The sequence below is a fragment of the Mustela erminea genome, chromosome 2 (assembly GCF_009829155.1).
Source record: "Mustela erminea isolate mMusErm1 chromosome 2, mMusErm1.Pri, whole genome shotgun sequence".
NCBI classification, from domain to species: domain Eukaryota; kingdom Metazoa; phylum Chordata; class Mammalia; order Carnivora; family Mustelidae; genus Mustela; species Mustela erminea.
Window position 1 is genome coordinate 137,965,189 of NC_045615.1, and position 27,841 is coordinate 137,993,029.

General features: G+C 39.9%; 1 protein-coding gene across 4 annotated transcripts in view; it reads left to right on the plus strand.

The window, feature by feature from the left end:
- The first annotated feature begins 2,784 nt into the window (after positions 1-2,784).
- The window catches only part of SLAIN2 (SLAIN motif family member 2), a 96,426-nt gene continuing 71,369 nt past the window's right edge, over positions 2,785-27,841 (plus strand). For 2 of the 4 annotated variants that reach the window (XM_032334250.1, XM_032334251.1), the window contains exon 1: positions 7,387-8,126. In XM_032334250.1, the coding sequence (XP_032190141.1) occupies positions 7,738-8,126 (389 nt within the window). In that variant the 5' untranslated portion in view covers positions 7,387-7,737. Of the gene's footprint in view, positions 2,817-7,386; positions 8,127-20,061; positions 20,071-27,841 lie in introns of those variants that run through there. The other 2 variants (XM_032334252.1, XM_032334253.1) reach the window with 2 other exon arrangements.

Sequence of the window (27,841 nt, forward strand, 5' to 3'; positions counted from 1 at the left end):
CTGCAATCCCATCTTTGAGAACAAGACCTATTTCCAGGCTCTCCCATTATCTACAAACCCTGCCAGGAAGGTCCTGGGAAACCCCATGATCTGTCCCACTGCTAGTGTACAGCAAAATGTTGGTGGTTTTCTCAAGAAACGCCTATATATGATACCACATCCTAATTTGAGTCCAGGACTCAGATGATGCTTAAGGAGAACTGTTGGTAGTTGCATTTGGGTCCCTAAACACAATCAGCTGACCCAAGCTAGAAAAACAGGCCAAAGTGAAAGCTCAAACAATGTGGGAGAATGGTGTTGGTAGGAAAGTAGAACCAGGTCTTCCAATGACGCAAAATTAGACAAACGTGCCAAAAGAGAGAGCAGCTCTGTTTGAACCGTGAGCCACCACATCATGTCCAGGAGCCCTATCTGAAGTAAACCATACCCACTGATAACAGGGGAACCACCTGTGCCATGCCCTACTACTCATCTCCTCCCTGCCCGCCCCAAGAGCCTAACCTCATTTCTCTAGACTAGAGCGCAGATGTGAGATGAGGGCTATCTGGTTTCCGAGAACTTTGGGGAGAAGGAATCTGTTTACAGAGCAACACAATGGTGGACTCGTGTGCATCGGAGAGTTTTGCAGGTTGGGCCCTAGTCCAACATATCGGGTTACCAACTGGTTCCAAGGCTAGAAGCTCACAATCCTACCAGGCAACAGCAGTGCTGTCTCTTTAAATGCAACTGTTTCTCCCACATATCTTGCTACAAAGGCCATAGAAAGGCAACTGCCTACAACCACTTAGTTTTAGCATTTGCCACGGGTCACCTTCTCATCTACTGTTGAGACCACTGTCCCTTGCTCTGCTGTTTCCCTGGTCTATACGTGCTCTTTTGATAACTGCTTCTAGTGTTTCTTATTTAAGGATGGTTGAAATTTTCCTTCTCTCATTTATAGGCCTAGGACTCTTGCCAGTAAATTCCCTCAAATCTTTATGCTTTGTTGATTTAGGTATATGATTGTCTTGGGTAAGAGATTCTCCCTACTAACTTCTTCCCCATAAAACCCTTTCATGATGGACTAATCTACTAGCTTTTCCAATGAGAAGCTCAGATGTTGAAGCTTCATCTTAGAAAACTGCTGACACGGGGTTCTCGAGGACTCCTGTATCCACCACTCAATGGCCTACTAGGAAGTCTTTTGAGCAAGAGGTAGAGGAATTGCCTCCCTCTCTAAGGAACAGATTGTTTGAATGTGTTATGCTGAGACTTAAAAACTGGCAAACCTGCTCTTAAGCAAGAAGATTGAGTCATTTGGTATCATAAAGGCAACACCCCTTGCCCCCAGTCTTCATCCCAGGTGGTAGCTGACTGAGACATCAATAAGACTATAAGGGAAACATGGAGAACTCATTTGGCCATGGACTCTTAGGGATTTTGAGTGCAAATTCTGAAGTCAGACCACCTGAGTTCAAATTCAGCTCTACTACCTCCTGACCATGGACCCTGTGAAAGTATCTTACCTCTCTGTCTCAGTTTCCTCATTCATAAAATGGAGATGGCAATGTTATTAGCAGGGACCTCAATGGACCATTGTGAGCTTCAAATGAATTATTACATATCTTAAAAGTGGTCAGTAATTGTTAGCTACTATTATCAGAAACACCTGGATATTTACAGAATATTCTAGGGTTCATATAACTTTGTTTACATAAGGATGATGATAGGGGCGCCTGGGTGGCTCAGTGGGTTGAGCCTCTGCCTTCGGCTCATGTTGTGATCTCGGGGTCCTGTGATCGAGCCCCACATCGGGCTCTCTGCTCAGCAAGGAGCCTGCTTCCCTCTCTCTCTCTCTGTCTGTCTCTGTCTACTTGTGATCTCTGTCTGTCAAATAAATAAATAAAATCTTTAAAAAAAAAAAAAGGATGATGATAAATAAGAAAGTAACCTCTCCAGACATGCTTGGACAAATTGAATAGTTGATGATGTCTTTCAGTCTGTAATATTCCAGGAGTATCTCAAAGACTCAGGAATGGAATTGTGCACAACTTCTGAGATAGAAGAGCATATAAATATCTCAGTCACAGCTCATTTACTTTAGTCTAATGCAAACCTCTATTCATAGTCTACTATCTCTATGCCATCTCCAAGTCAATGCTCAGAATATATATTTTAGATCTCAGATCAGATTACTGGGACTTGTATTGTCAACTTGGGGATTTGGATGATTCTTAATAAGTTTTCTCCTTTCCTTAAATGGTAGGTTTTCTAGATCATGGATACTCAGAAGTAGTTCAAATCCCACTTTTCCAACTGTTCACTGCTGCTGATACACTACTTAACAGGAAATTACGTTATTTAGCAATCTTATCGCCTCACTTACTACCACAAAAAAAAAAGTGCGAGATAGGGTATTGTTTCCTTCAGGGCCAAGATAGCAGCCTCTTAAGAGTTTAAGAATATGTTCACATCTGCCCTACTCAGGAACATCCTCACCCCTATATCAATATAATACATGACCCAACAGTGTGCTAGGGGGCCACCCTTTGGCCAGAGGACCTTCCAGAAGGAAGTGATGCCTGCCATTATGGCCACCTTTGAGGCATCCCGTAATGGTAAGATCTGATCAGTGCTGACTAGAAAAATTCTAAGGTCCAAAACTTGGGTCCCTCTTCTTTTTGTCTGCAGGGTTTCAATTCAGAATCTCATACAAACCCAGCCTTTGAAGTTCCTGAGATTCCTTCTTAAAATTGCATGTGGCAAGACCGTGAAGAAGAGGGCCCTTGACAGACCTGAGGAGGTACACCTGGGAGAAGGATGCTGGTGAAGAACAGGTGAGCAAGGACACAGGGGAAATGACCAGCCCGGTGGGTGCGTGTGATGAGAAAATAGATGTGTCGGATAATAAAGATTTCTTCAACAAAACTGAGCATGTTGTAAACAAATGCAAATACTTCTGTAAGCACCTTGCAGGTTATAATATCTTTTTTTAAAAGGTTTTATCCATTTATTTGAAAGAGAAAGAGAGAGAGTATGAGAAGGGAGGAGGTCAAAGGGAGAAGCAGACTCCCCATGGAGCTGAGAGCCCAATGTGGGACTCGATTACGGGACTCCAGGACCTGAGCTGAAGGCAGTCACTCAAGCAACTGAGCCACCCAGGCGCCCTCTTTTTTTTTTTTTTTTAAAGATTTTATTGATTTGAGGGGCTCCTGGGTAGCTCAGTCGTTAAGCATCTGCCTTGGGCTCTGGTCATGATCCCAGAGTCCTGGGATCAAGCCCCACACTGGGCTCCCTGCTCTGCGGGAGGCCTACTTCTCCTTCCCGCAGTCCCCCTGCTTGTGTTTCCTCTCTGACTGTGTCTCTCTGTCAAATAAATAAATAAAATCTTAAAACAAAAAGATTTTATTGATTTGAGAGAGAGCATGAGCAGGGTGAGGAGCAAAGGGAGAGGGAGAAGCACACTCCCCGCTGAGCAGGGAGCCTGATATGGGTGGGACCCAGGATCATAACGTGAGCTGAAGGGAGATGCTCAACAAACTGAACCACCCAGGTGCCCTTTTTTTTAATACCTTCCCCCCACCCTCCGCCTTATGTTTTCTAAACAACTTTTGGGCATGTGCTCAGTTACACACACACACACACACACACACACACACACATCTTGATTTAGGATTTTAGAACCGCTGAATACCTTTAAGCCACTGAGTAATAGTTTTACCTTCTAAATACTTTCAGTGGTTTGTAATATTTTCCACTTGGGCAAGAGCTTTGGCAGGAGCTAATACGCAAGTAGGAGCAAGTTATGGAAAGGGCCACACCTGCTGAGAAGCGAAGCAACTCCTTCAACCAGGAACAAAACAAGCTTATCTATCGTAAAAGACAACACCTGAAAAATCTGGTTGAGACACCTGTGATGCACACCGCAGACAGCTACCAGCTTACCTTCTCATATTTCCGTAAGAGCCACTTTTACAGTGACTTTTTAAAAACATGCTCTAACACTTCTAAGTCATTAGAGAAGACAGTATTGTAGCTAACCTGAAAGAGAAGGATGCGGGCAACATTTAGGACAGAATGGAAATATTCTTGTCCTCATACTTTTAAGTGAGAACCTGAGACTTTCTCTCCTCAGCAATTCTTAAGGGCTGTTGGCACTCAGGAAGTGGGGAGTGACCTAGTTTTGAGGATGACATATAGAGTGTGACATTTTGCTCTTTGGAAGGGAAATACATAATTTTTAAAAACTAACCATTCAACATTATTAGAAATTTCCACTTTGATGATTTGAGACATAACAAACACATTTATCTGAAATTATCTGTTAGGAGGCTTCACCTAACCTATAGGCATCATTTATTCAACATTTCTTGAACATCTGCAATATATAAGGGCACCAGGAATACTGCAGTGAACCCTGTTTTCCCATAGTTCATATACTAGTGGGGAGAGATTGGCAACAAACAAAGGAAGAAATAGACGAGGTGTCAGAGGAAAAATGAAACAAGCTAAGAGCTGGTGGGGCGGGGGGAATGACAGCGTTGCTCTGAGGGTCATAACAATGGGGATAGTGAACTTAGTTGGTGAGACAGGAGCTGACACCTGAATGGAGAGTCAGTAATGTGACAATGTGAAGGAAGAATGGATCCTAGATAGAAGGTTTAGCAAGTACAGAGTTCCTAGAGTAGAAACATGTTTGGCATGTTTAGAAAACATCAAAAAGGCCAGTATGGCTGGAGTGGGGTGATGGCAGGGAAGAGGGATCGGTAGTCCATGAGACACTTGCACAAGCTGCCAAATATCCAGTCTTACAGCCAAGAATAGGATTTGGTAGTTTAAGTATGTTGAGAAGCAAGTTCAGGTTCCTAGCAGGGGAGTGACCTGATGCGAACAAACACAGGATCATCTGGTTGCTCTATGCCTCACAGATTGTAAGCAGCAAAGCAGAACAGCCCATTAGGAGAGTACCATGGTAAGCAAGACAAGAAAAGACGGGAACTGGAATGACAGCTGTACCCGTGGAGGTGCCAGGAAGTATTCAGATGTATTTTGAACATACAGCCAATGTGACTTGCTTAAGGATCAGAGATCAAGGTCAAACACCACATTGGTGTAATAGCTAGAATCTGCCACCGGGTCTTCTGATTCTCCATTCATTGCTCCTTGTCACAGCAACCTCTTCTTGCGTTTAATTTCATATTGCCATATTCATATCCATAATATTGATAATATTCATAATTTAGTGTTTAACTTCATAATGTTATACGAACTATTCTTTTCAAGGAATATATTTGAAGTGTTCTCATTACAGAACCTGGCTAGTTGGAAACTATTTCACAAACTGTTAAATGCAAGTGGAAAGTGCTACATTGAAGCAGTCATGATATTGAACCCTTTGGCAACTAGTTCAGATGTATCATAGAGTGATATTCAGACGTGCACTATATAGATAAGACATATTAATTCACAATTACTGTGTTACCAAAGACATCTTTTGATTAGGTATACATACCTAAGGAAGCACTTATTTATAAGTAGTCAGCAAACTTTGAAAATACTCAATGCTTGGGGCGCCTGGGTGGCTCAGTGGGTTAAGGCCTCTGCCTTCAGCTCAGGTCATGATCTCGGGGTCCTGGGATCGAGCCCCACATCTGGCTCTCTGCTCCCAGGAGCCTGCTTCACTCTATCTCTCTCCCTGCCTGCCTCTCTGTCCACTGCTGGTCTCTGTCTGTCAAATAAATAAATAAAATCTTAAAAAAAAAAAAAGAAAATACTCAGTCTGTCAAATAAATAAATAAAATCTTTTAAAAAAATGCTCAATGCTTTTTTTTTTGCTGTGAATAAACATCTAGATCTTGACCTGTCAGAATTTGCATTCTTCTCAACTTTCAACAAATCAGATATTGAACGTCTGTCTAGTGTCACACACTAGACATGAAATAAATAAATAAATAAATAAATAAATGGTTCCTTTCACCAAGTAAACAGGCAAAAACAAAAAAGAAGCAAAAAAAATTTAAAATACAAACACCCGTTGAAAACTATTGATCAGGTAATGCTAGAATAAACGGAACAGCTAAATTTTGTGGAATTGTCAGGAGAAGTTTTCCTAGATATGTGAGCATGGGTTTTAAGAAAAGGGACCAGATTTGTCAGGTAGAATATTCTAGATAAGGAAAATACAGCACAGAGAGGCTAAAAGGTAGAAGTAAGCTCAGGCATATTCGTCCGCACCCAGGTGTAACAGGACTGGATTATTATTAGCTAAGGGTGGAGGAGGCAATTAGAGGAAAGCTGTAAACATAAGGCAAGCAGTTCACAGCTGACATCTGAAAAATAGTGTGATTTAAAAAAAAAATTTAAGTGGTTTTGGTTTGTTTTGCTGTTGGTGGTACACATTATAAACAGGTGCAACTGAACTCAGATTTTTACATTCATACATCCCTTAGGATTCATCAGTGTTTGTTTTTGTTTATTAAGTTTATTTTCTTTTGATGTTTATGTATTAAGATCTCTTAATACACTTTTAAAAAAGTCAAAACACATCATGAAAAAGTTTTTACCAAGGAAACGATCCAAAGAGCAGATTACACATCAGTTAACAAAGTTGAGGAGCGGTTTTCTATCCCCCGCTTCCAAGCCAGTGTGCAGTAAACTTTTAAGTCGGAAAAAACTGTTTTAATGACGAGATGCCTTTAAAATGTTTAGCACAGCGGCTCCTGGGGGGCTCAATCCGTTAAGCGGCCAACGGCCAACGCTACATCTGGGCTCAGGTCTTGATCTCTGGTGAGTTCCCCTGGGCTTTGGGCTCCACGCTGGGTGTGGACCCTACTTTAAAAAAATACTTAGCATAGTGTCTGGCCCATAGTACGCACTCAACAACTTCTGGTTATTATTTTGACCTTAGACCTCTCAACCATTTGGGATCCTGTTTTCTCATTTCCAAAGGAGGAAACAGGTCACTGACAGTCCCTTAGGCTCCTGCCAGCCCTGACAATATCCTATTTCAAGCAGGCGTCGAATGATATTTGCTGAACAAACGGACAAAATAAACTCTCTCTCCAAGGGGTCCGGCTAAGCACCCACCAGAGAACCAGCCGGGATAGAGAACGGGATAGGGCGCTGATCCGACACGCCGGTGTTTGGAGGTGGAGAACACATCACACGCCCCCCCTCTCCAAGACCAATAGCTTGCGATCTTAGTCCCACCCGCAGCCAAGCCCTAACTCCTCTCCGGCCCCGGCGAGCCTATCTGCCCCGCGGCGCCCCGCCTGCGGCCGGAATTGCTCTTCCCAGCGGGCGGGGTAGGCTCCCACCTCCGCGGCGCTCCGGACACGCCCCTTCCGGCCGAGGACCCGCCCACCGCCTTCGCCCGCGGCCCCGCCCCTCCGCGAGCTCAGTGCTCGGTCCTCTCAGCGCCCGCCGCCGGCCGCGTCCACCCACGACGCTCTGAGGTCACCGACGGGGCCGGGCTGCGGGGGGCGGAGGGACGGAGGGAAGATGGCGGCCGAGGCCGGATATTGGCGCCGCCTCCCCCAATCCTGGAGCCGGCGCAGATGAGGCGGCTCGGCTGGGGCCAGCGGCGCTTCGGAACCCGAGCTGGGGGGACCCTGGCGGTGGGGCCTGGCCCTGCTGTATGCCGGCGCCTCGGCTAGAGTGAGCGGCGGCGGCGGCGGCGGCGACGCCTCTTTCCCCTGGCCCTCTCCCTGTCGCTGTGAGTCCGAGCGGGTGGCAGGCGGCACCGGCGGCGGGGCCGGGATGGAGGACGTTAACTCCAACGTGAACGCGGACCAGGAGGTGCGGAAGCTGCAGGAGCTTGTGAAGAAGCTGGAGAAGCAGAACGAACAGCTGAGGAGCCGCTCGGGGGCCGTGCAGGGCGTCGGCTCCCTCGGGCCCGGCAGTCCGGTTCGGGCTGGCTCGTCCACTCCCTCGTCCGGCGCGGCGTCCCCGCGGGGCTTCCCCTTGGGCCTCAACGCCAAGTCCGGTAGCGGGGTCGGGTCGGGCCCGAGGCGGACGAGTAGCGAGGAGCTGCGGGACGCCACCTCCTTGCTGGCCGCGGGCGAGGGCGGCTTGCTGGACGAGGTGGAGCCGCTGCGGCCCGAGGAGCTGGAGCGCCTGTCAGGCTGGGAGGAGGAGGAGGAGAGCTGGTGAGCGCGGGGCCGCCGGGCCGGGCCGGGCCGGGGCTGGGCGGGGACCGGGCCGGGGGCGGAGAGCGTCTTCCGAGGGTACCCCTGGGAAGACACCTCGCTTTGTGTAGCCAGACCCGCTCTCTTGACGGGCGCTGGTGGGGTTTGTTTGTTTGTTTTTGCTTTGGCTGCGGAAAGGTCAACTGGAGTTGGGGGTTCGAGGCGTGCTAGAGCAACGAACGGGGTTTGTCGCTAGTTTTCCTCTCGGTTGTTGTGGACCCTCTGGGTTTTAGACCCCGTTGGGGTCTGTGGTTTGGCACAGCCTGGGAAGCAAGGGCTGCTCGCTGGGGGAGGAGTCGGCGATGGGAAAGTGCTTTGTAAGGGAAGGATCTTGCTTTGTGTGAAATACTGGAGGAGGGTGCCCTGTGCATTTTGGGTGTTGGGGAGGGGTCTGCGTGATGAGGTATCGCCGGGTGCGGGGAGCAGAACAGAGTGGTCTGGTGCGGTGGTCCGTGGTTTGGACCAGGGGGAGATGGGTACATTTCTGGCCGCGGTGGGGAGACTGTGTGAATCAGCACTCCCCTTTGGGTAGTGGGGTAAAGCTTGCTTTGTGTGAAGAGGATGGTACTGCTTTGTGTGAAAAGTCAGCGTGGAACAAGAGCCTGGCTCTTATTTTTTAAACAAGAATCGGGTCTGTCATTTTATGGAGCTGTGAAGTGACAGTTACCCCATCCACCCTTAATTTCCGTGTCATCCTAGGGGCAGAGAAAAGGAGCCCTATTTAAAAATACATATCAAAGCTGTATTGTCATAAGCTATACTTCTTGATAGAGCTTTGACCTATACCGTAATATCACTTACATAAATAGAAAGGTCATGGGAGGCATTCTCCCTCATTTTATTGCAACCCCATGAAGATGTCTAGGAGAAACTGTGTTAATTTATCCTTTTTAAAGTTTTGATTGGTAGCTAAACATGTGTCAACTCTTTGTTGAAATTGAAACTTTTAAGCCAGTGAAGTGGAAATTCTTCATGGACTCTAATATTTCAGAGGTGCAACTTTACAGTTACTGAGATAGTTAAGAGCTTTCAGGCCCTGGCTCTGCCACACTAGCTGTATGACCTTGGGCAAGTTACTCTGAGCTTCACTTTCTTCCCCTGTTTGATGGGGAAAATAATAGTTCTTATCTCTGTGGAGTTATGAAGATTACGTGAGATAATGCACGTATGCTTTTAGCACTGGGTCTGGCACATAGTAAACTCTCCCAAGCAAACTGCAATTACTCTTCAGCCTAGTTACTTAAATCATGAAATTTTCAGTAAGCTCTTACAAGATCTTGTGGGAAAGTCTAAAGATTCATAACATGTTGATCCCTGTTCATTAAGGCAGTTACAGTCTTGGGAGCCAAGTTCTTTGCAATTAAATATGCTAGGAGATACACAGTGAATTGCAAAAAAAAAAAAAAAAAAAAAAAAAAAAGTGAGGGAACAAAAGTACTGAGAGCTCTCAGAATTTGGAGAGAAAATGGTTCAAAGTAGCTGAGGCAAACTTTTAGGAGAGGCGACTTTAGAGCCTGGAGGTGGGGAAAGAGTGGGGAGGCCTTTTATGCTCTGACAACTGCTAGAGCAGAGTCAGATGTTTGTAACTCCCAATTAGGAAGGTTTGAATTACAGAGGTACTCGAATGTATGATATCAAGCTGTTATTTTATTTCCAAGTAATACGAAATATTATTAGAACTGTCTGTGGTAGTGACAGTTTTTCATATTAGTGTGAGATCATGTCTTCCCAAAAGAATCCTGGGTGTGTGTACACTTTATAAGAAGCCAGAATCATTTCAGTATCATCACGTGCCTCTTCCAAGTGATGATGATAATGATGCTCTTAATAATGAGGATTAGCTGCACTCATGAGCCCATTTTAGATTATGTATTATTAGAACACATTGACTCCACTTGGGGAAGCTGAATACCTATTTTGCTGCTTTGGCATTTGAGCAGAGTTCATTCAGGTAAAGCAACTCTTGAATCCTATGCCAGAGTTTTCTTTTCACCGGGTGGTTCCTGCTTATTGCTTTTATCCTGGCTATGTATCTTGATCCGATCCTTTTTCTGAAAAGAATTGTGTGAATTGAAAGTTTTATAAATCATTTAAAGTGCTTTAGAGTATGTTTTTGGAGTACAAATGGGAAGGGGTGGGTGTTGAGGGGATTTCAAAGAATCAAGATTTTTTTCTTAGCGCACTAAAAATCTACTTTCTGTGACTTACACCCATTGTACCTTCTTTTTCATCTAGAGTAATGGTTTTCCCCAAGTGTGTAGTATAAAATGCTAGTTCTGAAGATGTTAATAGATACTGTGTGAAAAAATAACGGTGGGCCTGAGGTTACATGTATGTGGGGAAAAATAAGGTTTAACAAAAATAAACATTTAATTTAATCCTGGACTTGTTTGATATGCTAATTGTAAATGTCTGAGTGAATATAGTAAATATCTAAGTGGTAAACTCTTTTTGAGTTCCCAAGGAACTAATTCTTATAGAACACACTTAGAACTAACAGTGCTTCAGAGCAGTGGCTTTCATAGCTTTTTTGTGGCTTTTTTTGGACTCACCTTCATGATAAACAAATACAGTTTACATCATAGCCTATTATACATGTATATGAATAATTGAATTATATGTATCACAAAACTGTAGTTGCTTGTAGTATGTGTGGTAAGCTCTAATATTTTCTGTTCTGTTTCTTTAGGAAAAAAAGGCTGGTTACAACCCACTAAGCCGATTTTGTGACCCATTAATGGGTTGTGTATCAGTTTGGAAAGCACTGTTCTAGAACAATTCAGAAGAGTCAGAGAAAGCAATTAACATCATTGTACATCACAGTGTATTAGGCTGTGCCTGGTAGCTTATAAACATTTACATTTAATTTACATCTACTTGTGAATTAAGTATCCTTTTTTAGGTAAGGACACATAATCTTCCTAAGCTTCAAATAACACACGGTAAATGATGGCGTTAGGATTTGAATCCAGGACTTACGACGTCAAAGCCCATACTGTTCTCCCTGTATTTTGCTTTTTCCAGGTGTAATCCCTTTTCCATATGAATGGCCTCTTAAGATATTTCAAGACTACTGTGTGATCCTGTTGACGTCTTCTATCCACTGCGCACACGCGCACACAAACACAGACACACAGCATTCTGTTCTCTTCTGCAGACTAAAACAGTGCCAGTTAATTTCGTCATTCCTAGATTATATAATTTTCTGATCCTTTAACCATGATCACTTTTTGCAGTGAATTCTAGTTGCTCATTGTCATTAAACATGGTACTCAGAACTGTACTCAGCATTTTTTTTTTTTTTTTTAAGATTTTAATCCCTACACCTATCCTGGGGCTTGAATTCAGAACCCCTAGATCAAGAGTTCTATACGGAATGAATGAATGAATGAATGAATCAAGAGTTCTATACGGAATGAATAGAACGGTATGACTGAGCCAGCCATGTGCTGGTTTGACTAGACAGGTGTGGTGGATACACCTTGCTTGAGCTAAATGCTGTTATTTTGAAACCAAATATTTCATTTACAGTTTTGGTTTCTGTTGCTTATGTTTAATATGATCCAGTAGTGTCAGTTACACTCAGTATCTTTTATAGATAAGTTAAACTAAGTCTCCCTGACCCTGTTTTTGTGTAATGAATTCTTTAGGCTTTTGTGTGTGTGTGTGTGTATTTATATTTAAATTAGGTTTTATATTTAATTTCATAGGCTTGACTTAGGCATTTAATATTTTTGTCATTTTCATATTTGGTAGGCATACCTGCTGGGTCTTCATTCCGGTTGTTGATAAAAATGTTAAAATGACAGAGGGCTCTGAAATGTGCAGCTCCGTTAGAATCCCTCCAGATTAACATCAATCTATTAACACACATTTTGGTTGTTCAGTAACTTAGTTCCACTTATTATCAAGTCCATATGCCATTTTTTATAAAGATTTATTTGTCAGAGCGTGAGTATGTCCGTGCACAGAGACAAGAGGAACAGCAGGCAGAGGGAGAAGCAGGCTCCCCACTGAGCAAGAAACCCATGTGGGACTCTATCTCAGAATCCTGGGATCACGACCTGAGCCGAAGGCAGACGATTAAACAACAGAGCCACCCAAGCATCCCTATATGCCATTATGCGTGGATATTATGAAAGATTTTGCCAAATTGCTTGCTATAATTAAGTTACACTCTGCTTACAGGGTCTTACCTGCAATGAAGTAACTGTCAAAATAGAAACTGCATTTAATTTGGTTTGACTTTCTCATGGTGAATCCTGTCTTTTTCCTTTTTTAACTTCACAGACATTTTGTTTAATTCAGTTTTGAATTTTGCAAGAAATAAGTTTGGTCTGGAAATTCTAGACCTACTTATTTTTCTCTTTAGAAATTATCATATTTTCTCTTACCTACACTTTTGACCCTGATGTATTATTTTATCTTATTATATTTTTTAATTTTTATTTAAATTTTAGTTAATATTCAGTGCAATATTGGTTTCAGTAATAGAATTCAGTGATGCATCACTTACCTAAAATACCCACTGCTTATCATAACAAGTGGCCTCCTTAACACCCATCACCCATCTAGTCTATCCCTCTCCTTCCTCCCTCCACCAACTGTTTTCTGTTAAGAGACTTACATGGTTTGTTTTCCTCTCCCCAGTATGTCCATCTGTCTTGTTTCTTAAATTCCATGAGTGAAATTATATGGTATTTGTCTTTCTCTGACTTATTTCACTTAGCATAATACACTCTAACTCCATCCACATCATTGCAAATGGCAAGATTTCATTTTTTGATGGCTGAGTAATATTCCATTGTGTGTGTGTATATATACACATATGCAATATAAGCTATTGTATATATACACATGCAAAATTAGCTATTGTGGACATTGCTGCTAAATAAACATCAAGGTGCATTTACCGCAAATCTGTATTTTTGTATCCTTTGGGAAAATACCTGGTAATGCAGTTGCTGGTGGTACAGTAGTTCTATTTTTAACTTTTTGAGGAACCTCCGCATTGTTTGCCAGAGTGGCAGCACCAGTTTGCATCCCCACCAACAGTGTAAGAGGGTTCTCCTTTCTCCACATACTCAACATCTGCTGTTTCCTATGTCGTTAATTCTAGCCGTTCTGACAGGTATGAGGTGGTATCTGCTTGTGGTTTTGATTTGTATTTTCCTGATGATGAGTGATGTTGAGCTTCTTTTCACCAGCTGTTAGCCTTCTGGATGTCTTCTTTGGCAAAGTGTATCTTCAACCTGACATGGTATTATAGGTTGACGTATTTTGAGTCGACAATAATTCAGTGACAAAATTTTGAATCTATTACTTATTTGAGGCGGTAGGCCTAAACATATTTCAAGCTTTATTCTGCCTTACGTTCTGACTTAACTATCATCTTGCCCTATTTGAAATTCAGTTTCCTTTGAAGAATGTTTATGTGGGCTGTCCATTTGAACAAAGTATTGACAGAAATACAGAAGCTAAAGAATATTTCTGCCCACTCTTTGTCATTTAGTCTTACTGCATATTTTGCTCCCATAATATGGCCTGTCCCTCTTTTGATACTAATGTTCCTCAGTATACTTTTTTATTCATAAATATTTGTTGATTGTAATTGACATGCAATAAAACTTGCCCTTATGAGTGTGTAATTTAGTGGCTTTTTTTAGTATATTTACACACTGGTGCAGCTGTCACCACTGATTCCAGAACATTTTGATTAGTAGCCTCCCTGCCCCCCTGCTAAAACAAAACAAAACAAAAAACACCAGACCCATTATCAGTCACTTCCCATTTCCCCCTCACCCCAGCTCCACTTATATACTTTCTGTGTGTATGGAACTGCCTATTCTGGTCACTTTATATAAATGAAATTATGTAATATGTGGCATTGTGTGTCTGGGTTCTTTCAATTAGCATGTTTTCAAGGTTCATGTTGTAGCATGTGTCAGAAGATTTCCTTTTTTCATTTGTTTTTTGGTTTTTAAAGATTATTTGAGATAGCACAATGTGGGGGAGGGACAGAGGGAGAGGGAGAAGCAGACTCCTGATGACCAGGACTCAATCCCAGGACCCAAAGATCATGACCTGAGCCAAAGGCAGACACTTAACTAACTGAGCGTCCCAGGTGCCCCTTTTCATTCCTTTTTATGTCTAAATAATATTATCATATTTTGTTTATCCATTCATTGGTTGATGAGAATTTGGGTTCATTCTACCTTTTGGTTTTTATGAAAAATGCTGTTGTGACCATTTATTTACAAGTTTTTATATGGACATGTTTTCATCTTTTGAGTACCTTGGAGTGGAATTCCTAGGTCATATGTTAACTCCATGTTTAACTTTTTGAGAAACTTCCAGACTGTTTTCCATTTCCCATCAGCAATACACAGGGGTTCCAGTTTTGCCACATTCTCTGCAGCATTTCTTATAGTCTTCTTTTTTGTTATATAGCCATTCTATTTGTATCTCATTGTGGTTCTGATTTGCATTTCCCTGATGACTAATGGTATTGAGTATCTTTTCAGCTATTTTATTGGCCATTTGTCTGTCTATTGTAGAAATATCTACTCAAACCGTTTTACCAATTTTCCAGTTGTGTTACTTGTTTTTATAATAAGTTGTAAGAGTTCTTTATATATGCTGGATACAAATCCCTTATGAAATGCATGATTTGTGAATATTTTCTCTCATTTAGTTTTTTTTTTTTCCACTTTTCCCCCTTTTTAAAAAAGATTTTATTTGTCAGAGAGAGAGCACGCACGAGCGAGCGAGTGCGTGCACAGCAGGGGGAGTGGTAGGCAGAGCTCAGCTCCCTGATGAGGAAGGAGTCTGACCCAGAAGTAGATCCCAGGCCCCTGGGATCATGACCTGAGCCAAAGGCAGACACTTAACCGATTGAGCTTCCCAGGTGTCCCTGTTTTTTCACTTTTCTTGCTGGAGTCCTTTGAAGCACAGAGTTTTTAATATTATGAAGTTGTATTTATTCTTTTGTTGCTTGTGCTTTTGATGTCCTGTCTAAGAAACCTGTGCCTGATCCAAGATCACAAGATTTATTCCTATCTTCTAAGAGGTTTATAATTTTAGCTCTTATATTTAGGTCTTTGAGCCATTTTTATTTCATTTAATTTTTTAATTTTTTATTTTATTTATTTATTTATTTTTGTTTGACAGTGAGTGTGCACAAGCAGAGGGAATGGCAGGTAGAGGCAGAGGGAGAGGGAGAAGCAGGCTTTCTGTCCAGTGGGGAGCCCATTGCCAGGCTCAGTCCCAGGACCTTGGGATCATAACTCAAGCCAAAGGCAGATGCTTAACCAACTGAGCCACCCAGGCACCCCTTTGATGCATTTTTTAAATTGTGGTAAAATATACATAGTATCAAATTTGCCACATTAAACCATTTTTAAATGTATAGTTCAATGGCATTAAAGTACATCTTATATTATTGTGCAGCCATCAACACCATCCAGCTTCAGAACTTTTTCATTTTCCCAAACTGGAATTCCATACTGATAAACAATAACCCTCCTTCTCTCCCTAGCCCCTGACAGCCATTCTTTCTGTCTCAGTGAATGTGACTACTCTAAGTAACTCATATATGTGGACTCATTCAATATTTGTGCTTTTGTAACTGTTTTATTTTACTTAGCACGATGTCTTCAAGATTCATTCATGTTGTAGAATATCTCAGAATTTCCTTCTTTTGGGTTGGGGGGTGGTTGTCTCTAAAGCTTTATTTATTTATTTATTTATTAAAGATTTTATTTATTTGACAGCGAGAGAGGGAGCACAAGCAGGAGGAGTGGGAGAGGGAGAAGCAGGCTCCTGCTGAGCAGGGAGCCCTATGTGCGGCTTGATCCCATGACCCTGGATCATGACCTGACCTGAAGGGAGATGCTTAACGACTGAACCACCTAGATACCCCTCTAAAGCTTTATTAAATCTTATAATCCTCAATTGGCAGAAGAAAGCAACACTTAAATCTTTCTATCCCAAACCTGAGCTGTGTGGTGCATATGATTTTCACATTTAAATATGGAATGTACATGTATATGCTGTATTTTATGGTAAAAAAAAAACAAAAAAAAAACCCCAGAAAAGTCAGCCTTCAAATAATTTCCAAGCATCTAGTTCATTATTGTCAGTCACATTTACATTGTTGTGCAACAGATCCCCAGAACCCCAGAATTCTTCCATCCTGCATGACTGAAACTCTACACCCACAGAACGGCAACTCCTGGCCTCCCTTTCTCCCAGCTCCTGGCAGCCACCATTTTACTTTGTTTCTATGAGATTAGATGTTTCATAAGTAGAATCATGTAGTATTTGTCTTTCTGTTACTAGTTTATTTCACTTAACATAACGTCCTCAAGTTTCATTGATGTTGTAGCATATGATGCGGTTTCCTTTTTTAGGACTGAATTTCATATATATATGTATATATATATATATATATACACATATATATGTATATATATAAAATATATATCTCACATTTTCTTTATCCATTCACCTGTCAGTGGACATTTGGATTATCTCTACCTCTTGGCTGTTATGAATAATATTGCTGTGAACATGAGTGTACAAATACCTCCTCAAGTCCTTTCTCCTCAAGTGCTTTCTCTTCTTTTGGGTGTATACCCAGAAGTGGAATTGCTGGATCAAATGGTAATTCTGTGTTTAACTTTTTGAGGAGCCACCATATTGTTTTCCTTAGCAGCTGCACCATTTTACATTCCAACAAGCATTAGAAAAGGATTCTAGTTTTTCCATGTCCTTGCCAACATTTGCTTTGATCCATTTTGAGTTTTTGTATAGTGTGAGGTAGGGGTCCACCTTCATTCTTTCTGCATGAATATATCTTGTAACTGTACCTTTCGAAGACTTTCCCCGTTAAATTGTCTTGGTACTCTTGTTGAAACCAGTTGTCCATGAATGTATGGATTTATTCCTGAACTTTCAGTTCTATTTTACTAATCTTTGACTGCCCTTATGCCAGTAGTAAACAGTCATAGCTATAGGTTTTTAGTAAGTTTTGAAGTTGGAAAGTGTGAATCTTCCAGTTTTGTTCCTTCTTGAGATTGTTTTGGGTATTCAGGGTCTCTTGTATTTCTGTATGAACTTCAGGATCAACTGGTAAATTGCAGCAAAAGCAGCTGGAATTTTGACAGATTGTATTGAGTCAGGAAAATTTTACATCAGGCTATATTGAGAGCTTAACAGTAAGGATTCTTTGAATCTGTGGACATTGGATGTCTTTCCATTCACTTAAGGCTTTAGTTTCTTTCAACTGTGTTTATTAATTTTTAGGTTATAAGTTTTGCATTTATCTTATTATTTTATTCCTAATTACTTTTCTTGATGTCATTGTAAATGAAATTGTTTTTTCTTTTCTTTTCTTTTCTTTTTTTTTTTTTAAGATTTTATTTATTTATTTGACAGAGAGAGATTACAAGTAGGCAGAGAGGCAGGCAGAGAGAGAGAGGAGGAAGCAGGCTCCCTGCTGAGCAGAGAGCCCGATGCGGGACTCGATCCAAGGACCCTGAGATCATGACCTGAGCCGAAGGCAGCGGCTTAACCCACTGAGCCACCCAGGTGTCCCATTTTTTTTTACCTTTTTTAAAAAGAAGATTATTTACTTGAGAAAGAGAGAGAGAATGAGAGAGAAAGAAAGAGAGCATGAGAGGGGACAGGTCAGAGGGAGACACAGACTCCCTGCCAAGCAGGGAGCCTGATGTGGGATTCGATCCTGGGACTCCAGGATCATGACCTGAGCTGAAGGCAGTCGCTTAACCAGTGGAGCCACCCAGGTGCCCGGAATTATTTCTCTTAATTTCATTTTTTGGTTGTTCATTGCTACCATGTAGAAATATAGTTGATTTTTGTTTATTGATGTCATTATATTCTGCAGCCTTGCTGAAGTCACTTATTAGCTGCTTTAGTTGTTTCTGTGCGTGTATTTCTTCAGATTTTTAAATATGTAAGATCATGTCATCTGCTAATAAAGGTAATTATTACCTTTCCAGTCTGAGTGCCTCTTTTATTATCTTCTTGCTTAATTGCCCTGGCTAGAACATCCACTATAACGTTGGGTACAAGTGGTGAAAGTGGACATCCTTCAATGTGATTTTAATTGCTCTTTTATTTTTAATTATAGCTAACAATTATTTATTGCATTAACATGTGACAGATACTATGCTAACCACTTCATATTTTATCTTCCAAATAATCAGATATGATCAGACTGTTATTATTAACCTCCATTTTGAAGATGGGGAAATTAAAGCTTAGATTAAGTAATTTACTTACAGTCATTCAAGTATATGGCTGAGATTGGATTGGAACCCAGTTAGTCTTACTCTATATTTTAAAAAATTTCAGTCTTTACCTGATTCGAATTATCTGTGTTTTTTATGTTATTTTTAAGATTTATACTATTACTTACTTTCAGGTATTATGTGTCCCCCCAGTTTTGTCTTTTGATCATTTGTCTTTAACAGCTTGACCTCCATGTATATTTTTATTTCTTTCTATGAGGACCTCTTTTTGTACTCATTATTTTTGTGCTAAATTGGCCTTTGAAGCTCTTGGGAGTCTGATAACGAGTAGCTGGAAGCTCTGACTCAGCTAGGTAGCCTGGGTTGAAGTCGCTGCTCCCAGCCTTCTTACATGTGGGACCCTGACAAACCACTTACTCTCTTGCTTGATATCTTCATTATCTCCAAAACAGAGAGAATTATTTTAATACAGAATTTAATGTAATATATGTAAAATGTTAACAGTTCTTGGCACAAGTTAAAGATGTGTTAGCTTTCATCATTGCCATCGTCATCACTGTTATATTAATTTCAGATTTGCTTATCTTTGCATTGAACTTTAAAAAAAAAACTTTTTATTTTGGAAAATTTCAAACATACAGAAAAGTAGAATGAACTTCAACTTACTGCCCTTCTTGAGCACTTACCAACTCATGCCATTCTTGTTTTATCTGTCCCATTCAAAACCTCAACTTCCTGGATTATATTGATGCAAAGTCCAACTAGATATCATCTACTTACTAAATATTACAATAGAAAATGAGGACTTTTTTTTTTTAAACATAAGCACAATATCACTTTCACTCCCTCCCATTAAAAATAATTCCTTAGCATCATCAAATGTGCTGTGAATGTTTTTAGATCAAATTTTCTAAAAATTGGTTTGCTTATCTATGTTTAGAATTTTTTTTTTTTATTCTGTGATAAACTCTACAGTCAAATGCTCTAACCCTGAGCTATACCCCCCTGCTTATTCTGTGATAAACTCTAAAATGAAATGTTCTTTCTTCAAGTATTTTCATCATTTGTATATCCCCAGTTAATTTGTTGGTGATGGTCAGAATAGATCCAGTTCTCGTTTCTTTTCCAGCCTTTTGAGAAATTAAATTGTTGAGACAAATCACAAATTTCTTAGGTTTTCTGCTTTGTGCAGGGTCAAATTTTCAGCAGTTATGTAAATACCTGAGGTGGTTCTGTATCACTGTTACATCTTTTCTTTGTACTAGAATTGAAATTTGTATTAAGTAGTATTGATATCCCTTGGCTTGTTGACCTGTAATCAACTCCCATAATATCATCCCTCTTTTTACATGTATAGTTACTTAACATTTCTAGTCAATTTGGGTTTTAGAGTTTTTGTGCTTTGATTCCATGTCCTTGTACTCTCCCACATTTTGTAGAACAGTAATTTCAGTCTAATTTTCCATAAATCCACATTTTCTTCATTAAATTTACTTAGAACCTTGTACCTTACTGAGGAAAGAAGCAGTCTTGGGTTTCAAAGAAAGGAGATTTTACAAATGGTTTTTATTTGAAATTTTTAAGGGCTTCATATAAAAGAATGAACAACTACATATAACAGGAGGAGGAGAGTTAGGAACTGACTTGTCCATCTCTTCAAGTCTTTTAAGATTGTTTTCTCCATCCTTACTGTGAACTGTGGCTAATTGAAAAGGAATTTACATGTGGGCAAAAGGGGAGTATATATGAAATACTTTCTAAATGAGTCTTAGATTGTTTATTCACCTACTGTGCCGCACTTTTTTAGATGAGAGTTTAATATGGCATAGTGATTGCATTACCTAATCAGTATTTGTTAGTTAACATTAGTTGTTAGTATCTAGAAGTTTGTCATTTTTCCCCTTTTTCTTGTTGACATAGATCCCTGTGTCTGTAGTGGAGACAACAGATTGAAAATAGAGATGTTAGGAAAGCTCTTTGCAGGGCTCCTAGGAACTTTGGCAGAAAGAACATAAAATCATAGAAAATGAAATTAGAAATGGACTTTGAGATCGGGTGGTCATTTCTCTTGTTTTTAAGCTGTTTAATATTCAGACTGGTGAGGACAAATGGTTACATCATCTTAAAAAGGTTTGAGGGGCCTGTGGATCGCTCAGTCAGTTAAGTGTTTGACTCTTGATTTTGGCTCAGGTCATGTTCTCAGGGTTGTGAGATCAAGCCTTGTGTGGGGTTCTACACGGACTGGGGAGCCTGCTTAAAATTCTTTCTCTCCGTCTGCCCCTCCACACCCCCCCCTCAAAAATTTGATATTAGAAATCAAGTAAGTCTTTCATATCCTGTTACATCCATTTTTTAAAAAATATTTTATTTGTTTATTTGACAGAGAGCTAGAGAGAGAGCACAAGTAAGCAGAGCGGCAGGGAGAGGGGGAGAGAGAGAAGCAGGCTCTCTGCTGAGCAGGGAGCCCAATGCGGGGCTCGATCCCAGGACCCTGGAATCATGACCTGAGCCGAAGGCAGCCACTTAACCAACTGAGCCACCCGGGTGCCCCCATTTTACTTTAAATCAATTTTCCCTTAAGTTTATGAAGCCGTATTAAACTCAGACTGACTTCTTAACAATAAATTTTACTGATAAACTTCCCTAACTTAGAGATAGATAGTATGTGGTTTTTACTTGCTGTGTTTTTCACTCATGGTCCTTCATATCTAAGAATGATCTATATTACATGGCCTCTTTGCTTTATGTATGCCTCTCATGGGAGACCATTGCTAGAATTCACCTGTAATTTTATTTGCTAAGTCTAGATAAATAAAGCATTTTGACTTGTATACTTATCACTACTTATCTGAATAATTTGGCAGTTATTTGCTGATTAACTTCTTGAAGCTTGTTTTCTAGACTCTTCTCTACCAAGGAGATGTTACTTTAAAGTAACATGGTTCATGTGTGTGTTGTGTTTTAAATGAATTAAGAAGTCACACATCTAGATGAGCATTTTATTTCCTTAGTAGTTTTCCAGTGATTTTAATGTGACTTAAATTTTTTTTATTAATAGAATACTTAGAACTCCTATGTGTGAACAGCACAATGTTGGGGATGCTGAGAGATGTGATAATGCAGGTTCTTGCTTTCTTAAAAAATAGAATTTGGCCAAGAAGGGTCACATGGTAAAATATATTACAATCCCTATTGTTTAATTATGTTCCTTATACAAAGTACTGTGTAAGGCATTTTATTCATGGCAGACCATTTAATCTGCACAATTTTAAGTTATTATTATCTCCATTATTTACTGTAGTAACATATACAAAACAAAAAATTACCATTTTAACCATTTTAAGTGTATAATTCAATGACATTTACACTGATTATTATTGCAAGCATCACCACCATCTGCCTCTAGAAGTTTTTATCCTTTCCCATCGAAACTCAGCAGTAACTCCCCAATTCCCCTGTCCTCTTGCCCCGAGCCCTTGGCAACTACCATTCTACTTTCTGTGTCAATAAATTTGACTACTCTGTGTACCTCATGTAAGTGAAATTACCAAGTAGTTGACCTTTTCTCTCTGGCTTATTTCATTAAGTATTGTGTCTTCAGAGTTCATCTGTGTTGTAATGTGTCATGTTATCCCTTTTTTTCAGATAATGAAATTAATCTCAAAGTCACATAGCTAAGATAGTGGATTGAGATTCATGCTAAGGGTGAAAATCCTGTCTAATGAAAAACATTTGGTCTTGGTTTATTTAATCTATGGATATTTAGCTTTCAGAAAAGAATACTTTTTAAATATTTGAAGGAGTATAATAAGGATTATTCAACTTACTCTGTATAACTGAAGATCATTACTAGAATAATAGGTATAAATTAGAGGCAGGCAATTTTTTATTTAATATAAGATAGAACTTTCTAGTACAGCTGTTTCTAGATGGTATGGACTATTTTTTTAAACTTTTTTTTTTAGAAGGATTTCATTTATTTGAGAGAGAGCATGAGCACAATGGGGGGGGGAGGGGCAGAGGGAGGAGAAGCAGGCTACCCACTGAGGAGAGAGCCTGATGTGGGTCCTGATCCCAGGACCCTGGGATCATGACCTGAGCTGAAGGCAGACACTTAATCCACTGAGCCACCCAGATGCTCCTGGTATAGACTGTCTTTAAAAAGTTTAAGTAAATTTTAGGGCACTTGGCAGGCTCAGTTAGTAGAGCATACAACTCTTGACTTTGGGGTTGTGATTTTAAGCCCCACATTGGAGTAGATTACATTAAAAAAATAAAATCTTAAAAAAAAAAAGTAAGTGATATTCAGCAGTGAGGACTGTTGAATAGTCCTGTGACAAAGGATGTTACAAAGAGGTAAAAATTAGTTGAATTAGGTTACTTCTCAGTGTCCTTTTAACTCTGATTAAAATACTGTGATGTATTTGGGAGCATAAGATACTTTCAAGACAAAGTGCTAAGGTTAAATGTGGGAAAGATCTTTAGCAATAGGAACATAGATTGTTTTTTTCTTTTTAAAGATTTATTCATTTAACGAGAGCAAACAAGCAAGGGGAAGGGCAGAGGGAGAGGGAGAGAAATTTTAGCAGACTCCTCGCTCAACTCAGAGCCCAGCAGGCTCTACCTCACCATCCTGAGATCACAACCTGAGCTGAAAACAGGAGTTAGTTAGATAACCAACCAGCTGTGCTACCTAGGGGCGCCTAGATTTTTTTTCCCCCTAAATCTATAGCACATTTTTCTGAATATCCTCAGTAATGGAAGATTCCTTACCTTATGAGAGTAGGTATGAGTTTTGAAAACTATTAAAAATCATTATTATGCTAGTTAATAAAAATGGGTTAGCAAGGTATTTAAAGTCCTGAGCAGTCCAATTCCAGTTCTCCTTTTTCCTGCCTTTACTTACTGTTGCCAGCAAACTTCAGGGACATTCCTGCCGGGTGGCATGTTCTGATGTTCACTCTGCAACAGAGCACCTTTTTTCTTTTTGAAATTCTAAATATCCTGTTTGGTATACTTCCTTTTCAGTGTTACCTATCAATTTTACACACTTTTTAGAGTATATGTAACAAGACAACCTTGTACTTTGATCTCTGGAGTCTAGATTGTGAGCAGTTTAAGCAGAGGGAGAGTATCATATTCATCTTCATGTGTCTGAACAGGCTCTCAGTATCTTGTGTTTAGTAAGAGTTCAGTTACATTCAATTACATTGACTCACTCTGATTGTCAGTGATGTTAGGTTGAAATGAGGTGAAGCTGGAAAAATAATGAGATCAGATTCTGGCCTGACTTGATGACCCTTATGCTAGTTGAGATGAGTTTCTCACACATTCTGAATACTAGCAGTATTGAATCTATACTCTCCCGTGATGAATTAAAGAAAATACTATCTAGATAGTGTCTGATGTTAAAAAAAATAGTTTTAAAGTTAATTGAAACAGTGATATATCTTTGGTAAGGTAGCAGATGTACCCTGTTTTAAGCTTGTTTGTAATTCTTGTGATTTCTAAATTTCCTGTTATGAACACAAATTGCTTTTATAACTTAAAAAATCCTATCTATAGGATGCCTGGGTGGCACAGTTAGTTAAGCATCCTACTCTTGGTTTCGCCTTGGTTATAAGATTGATTCCTGCGTGAGGAGTTGGCTTGAGATTCTCTCTCCCTCTGCCCCTCCCACTCATGTGCGCATGCTGCCCCCCACCCAATAAGTAAATAAGTCTTTTTTAATCCTGTTTATAAGATTTAAGTAATTTCATTACTTTGTGGTCACATAGGTAGGAATCATAATACGATACATTAAGAAACAGTTGATGTTTTCCTTATTACTTAGTGATAGTGAGATTATATATCACAGTTGAAAAAAATTGGGTTCCAGTAAGTTTAGACATGCATTTTTAATAGAACTGGAGCCCAAGTTAGCTGATATATATGATTTTATCTATTATTCTTGTTTTTAACTTTGCATTTTATAAATGAAATTACCCAGGGACACCTGGGTGGCTTAGTAGGGTAAGCATCTGTCTTCGGCTCAGGTCATGATTCCAGGGTCTGGGATTTAGTCCTGCATGGGACTCCTTGCTTGGCAAGGAGCCTGCTTCTCCCTCTACCTGCCACTGCCTCTGTTTGTGTGTGTGCATGCACGCGCTCTCCTCTCTGACAAATCTTAAAAATCTTAAAAAATAAAAAAAAAATTGAAAAAAATTTAAAAATGAAATACCCAAGTGTAAATTTTCTTTTTAATTTTTTAAGATATTTATTTGAGAGAGAGCAGAATAAGAGAAACAAGTGGGAAGGGGCGGGTGGAGGGGCAGAGGGAGAGGAAGAAGCAGGCTTCCCATTGAGCAGGGAGCCTGACACAGGGGTTTATCCCAGGTCCCTGGGATCATGACCTGAGCTAAAGGCATATGCTTAACCAACTGAGCCACCCAGGGACCCCCTCAAGTATAAATATTAATATCAGATCTGCCTAAAATATGTAGTATGTTTTTGTAGGTGTGGAAAATCCTGAAACTTTTTTATTTTCCAGAGATATCATATAAGGAATCCCAAAGCTGTGTGTAGCTCACATCTCATGAGCCTTCTGGGCAAAGTGCTAATGAATGCCCTTGTAAACCAGAAAGGCTTTTTCCCTTCTTCCCCCACTTACCGAGCCCCCTGCCTCCTTGCTTGTCTGCTAGGAATATATATCTAAAACTGTGTTTGTAAATTAGTTTAATTTTGACTTTTTTTTTTTTAAGGTAAGTTTTTGTTTGTTTGTTTGACAGCACAAGTGGGGGAGCAGCAGACAGAGACAGAGGGAGAAGCAGGCATCCTCCTGAGCAAGGAGATGAATACGGGGCTTGATCCCACAACCCTGGGATCATGACCTCAGCTAAAGGCAGCTGCTTAACTGACTGAGCCACCCAGGTGCCCACGTTTTTTGTTTTTTATTTACTTACTTTTTAAATATTTTATTTATTTATTTATGTGAGACAGCACAAGCAGGGAGGATGGTCAGAGGGAGAGGGAGAAGCAGACTCCCTGATGAGCAGGGAGCCTGTTGGTCACCAGGCTCAGTCCCAGGACCCTGAGATCATGACCTGAGCTGAAGGCAGATGCTTAACCAACTGAGCCACCCAGGCACCCCATGACATTTTTTAAATAGGAAACAATTTGAGTGGCAAGTAGCAGAATTAAGTATCTTAATGTAAATGGTTTGAGTTACAGTAATGTACTGTTCATTATAGTAAGGACTGATACTAGCCAAGCACACTATATGTTGTCTCTTGTGCTAGTTTAGAAGTAAAAATGAACATGTAAAAGTATGTAGGTTTTAAGACTTTAGGTAATATAAGTTTTTATTTTCCCTGTTCCATTTACTCAAAATCACATTCCCTGGTGTCTTTCACTTGGGAATCCAAATTATGGAGGAAATAGGCACCTTTAGGAACAAACTAGCTTATTTAAGAGGAAGGCTTTTTAAAATTAGGTCTTTAAACTAGGTGTGGCTCCAAAAAATGAAAAACCTACAGTTTGCTTTGACTTTGAAAAGGCTCAAATGCTGGAATAAAAGTGAAATTTCTTAAAGGTGTTAAAGGTCTATAGGGAGGAAAAGAAAAAGTGATTGTATCTCCTTTAAATGTGAAAAATGAAAACCAGATAATGCAGTACAATAATATATGATATGAAATTTGTGAAGGTATTTGGAATGATAAGAAGAGGGAGATAGTGTTTGAAAATTAGAGATTTAGAATCCATGAGGATGAATCAAACCATCTCCCACTTCTCCAGTTTACTAGAAGGAAACTCTTCCCACATACAGCCCTCCATTCAGGAGCTTTTGCTCATTTCTCTGTAAGAGAGTAAAAAAACTACCAATTGCATGTGCCTGTTCAAGGGTTTTGTTTGAAAGGAATGATAAGGGGAGCAAGGCTAAGTTTGTAAGCAGCCTGTAAGCTGATAATGTTGAGGATTGGAACTTAATAGATGCTATTGAGTTAGGAGGTTTTAGAAGTACGTATTTAGTGCCTGTTTGGTATTGTATTTTATAGGTATAATGCGGTTAGATGTTTATCTTTATTAATATTAGATTCAGAAGGGATAATTTAGTAATCTTAGAATATTTTTTGAGTCGCCTTACTAATATCCTTTCGAGAAGGGGAATTGACTTGTGTCCACTTGTCATAGTAAAATTTTTGTTTGCCATTGGTTATTCTTAGCTAAGGCTGTTCTGGAGAGGATTTAAAAAATGAAATTTTAAAAACTGATCAATCCTAGAAACCTGAGTCTAGAGGCTTGGAACTTGACAAGAAGGGTCACAATGGTAGTACAGCAAGTGAATGGGAGAGGCTAACATGTAACATTATATATAATCTAGTTTTGTCCTAATTCATCTTTAAATTCCTGTCTAGCACCGTGCCTGGCTAATGGTACTTGCTATGTTAATATTTCTTTAAATGACCAAGTAGAACTTGATACTAAGGTCTCAAGGTACTTACAATTTAATTTGGAGACAGAATGAACTTGGAATTTGGTTCTCTCTGAAACCAGCAATGAGAGTTCGTAGAAGAAAGGCTTATACGGACTTGAATGTGACAAAGGATTTTTGTACAGGTGGAAGGGTATTGTTGTTCTGTCAGAATCAAGAAGGGTGAGTGCTATATTTGAGCAGGGTAAAGAAAAAGCCTGTGAAGATACTTAAGTAGGTTGGGGAACAGTGAGAAAGTTGAATCATTGGTTTGGGGACCATATTGTGGATGGCCTCTGAAATCTAGAGAGAGATTTTTGAGTGTTGGGATATTCTTAGCAAAATGGTGTTTTGGAAAGATAAGTATGGCAATTGTATGTAGGTGGGAACAGAAGGCACAGCTATGCTTAAAAGGCTAGAAAACTGAGCTTCTAAGTTTTATCTACCTCTTGTACCCAGAAGCACACGGCAGAACTGGAATTGAAGCCAGAATATTGAGTGATGTTCTTTCCATTTCATCCCAACTATTCATAATTGTTTACATAAAAATCATACTGAAGTAAATGATTAAAGATCAGAATAGTTCCTCTTACAAGATACTTATATTTTCCAAAAATAGCAGTTTGGTCTTACTAGCTTTCTTATATGAGGATCTTGACATTTTGGGCCAGATAATTCTTTGTTGTGGAGGCTGTCCTGTGTATTGTAGGATGTTTAGCAGACAAAAATGCCTCTAGACATTGTCAGATGTCCCCTGGGTGCAAAATCACCTCAGTATTGCCTTACAGCATACTTACAACACAGCCTCAACCAGAAATATTTAGTGCTAAATTGCAGGAATAAGGATTGCATTCTAGTAATTGTTCCCTTTACATTTCTAAGTCATAAAATAGTAATGTTATGAAAATTAAGAAAAACTAATTTATTGTACAAATGTGGGCACTATTTGAGAG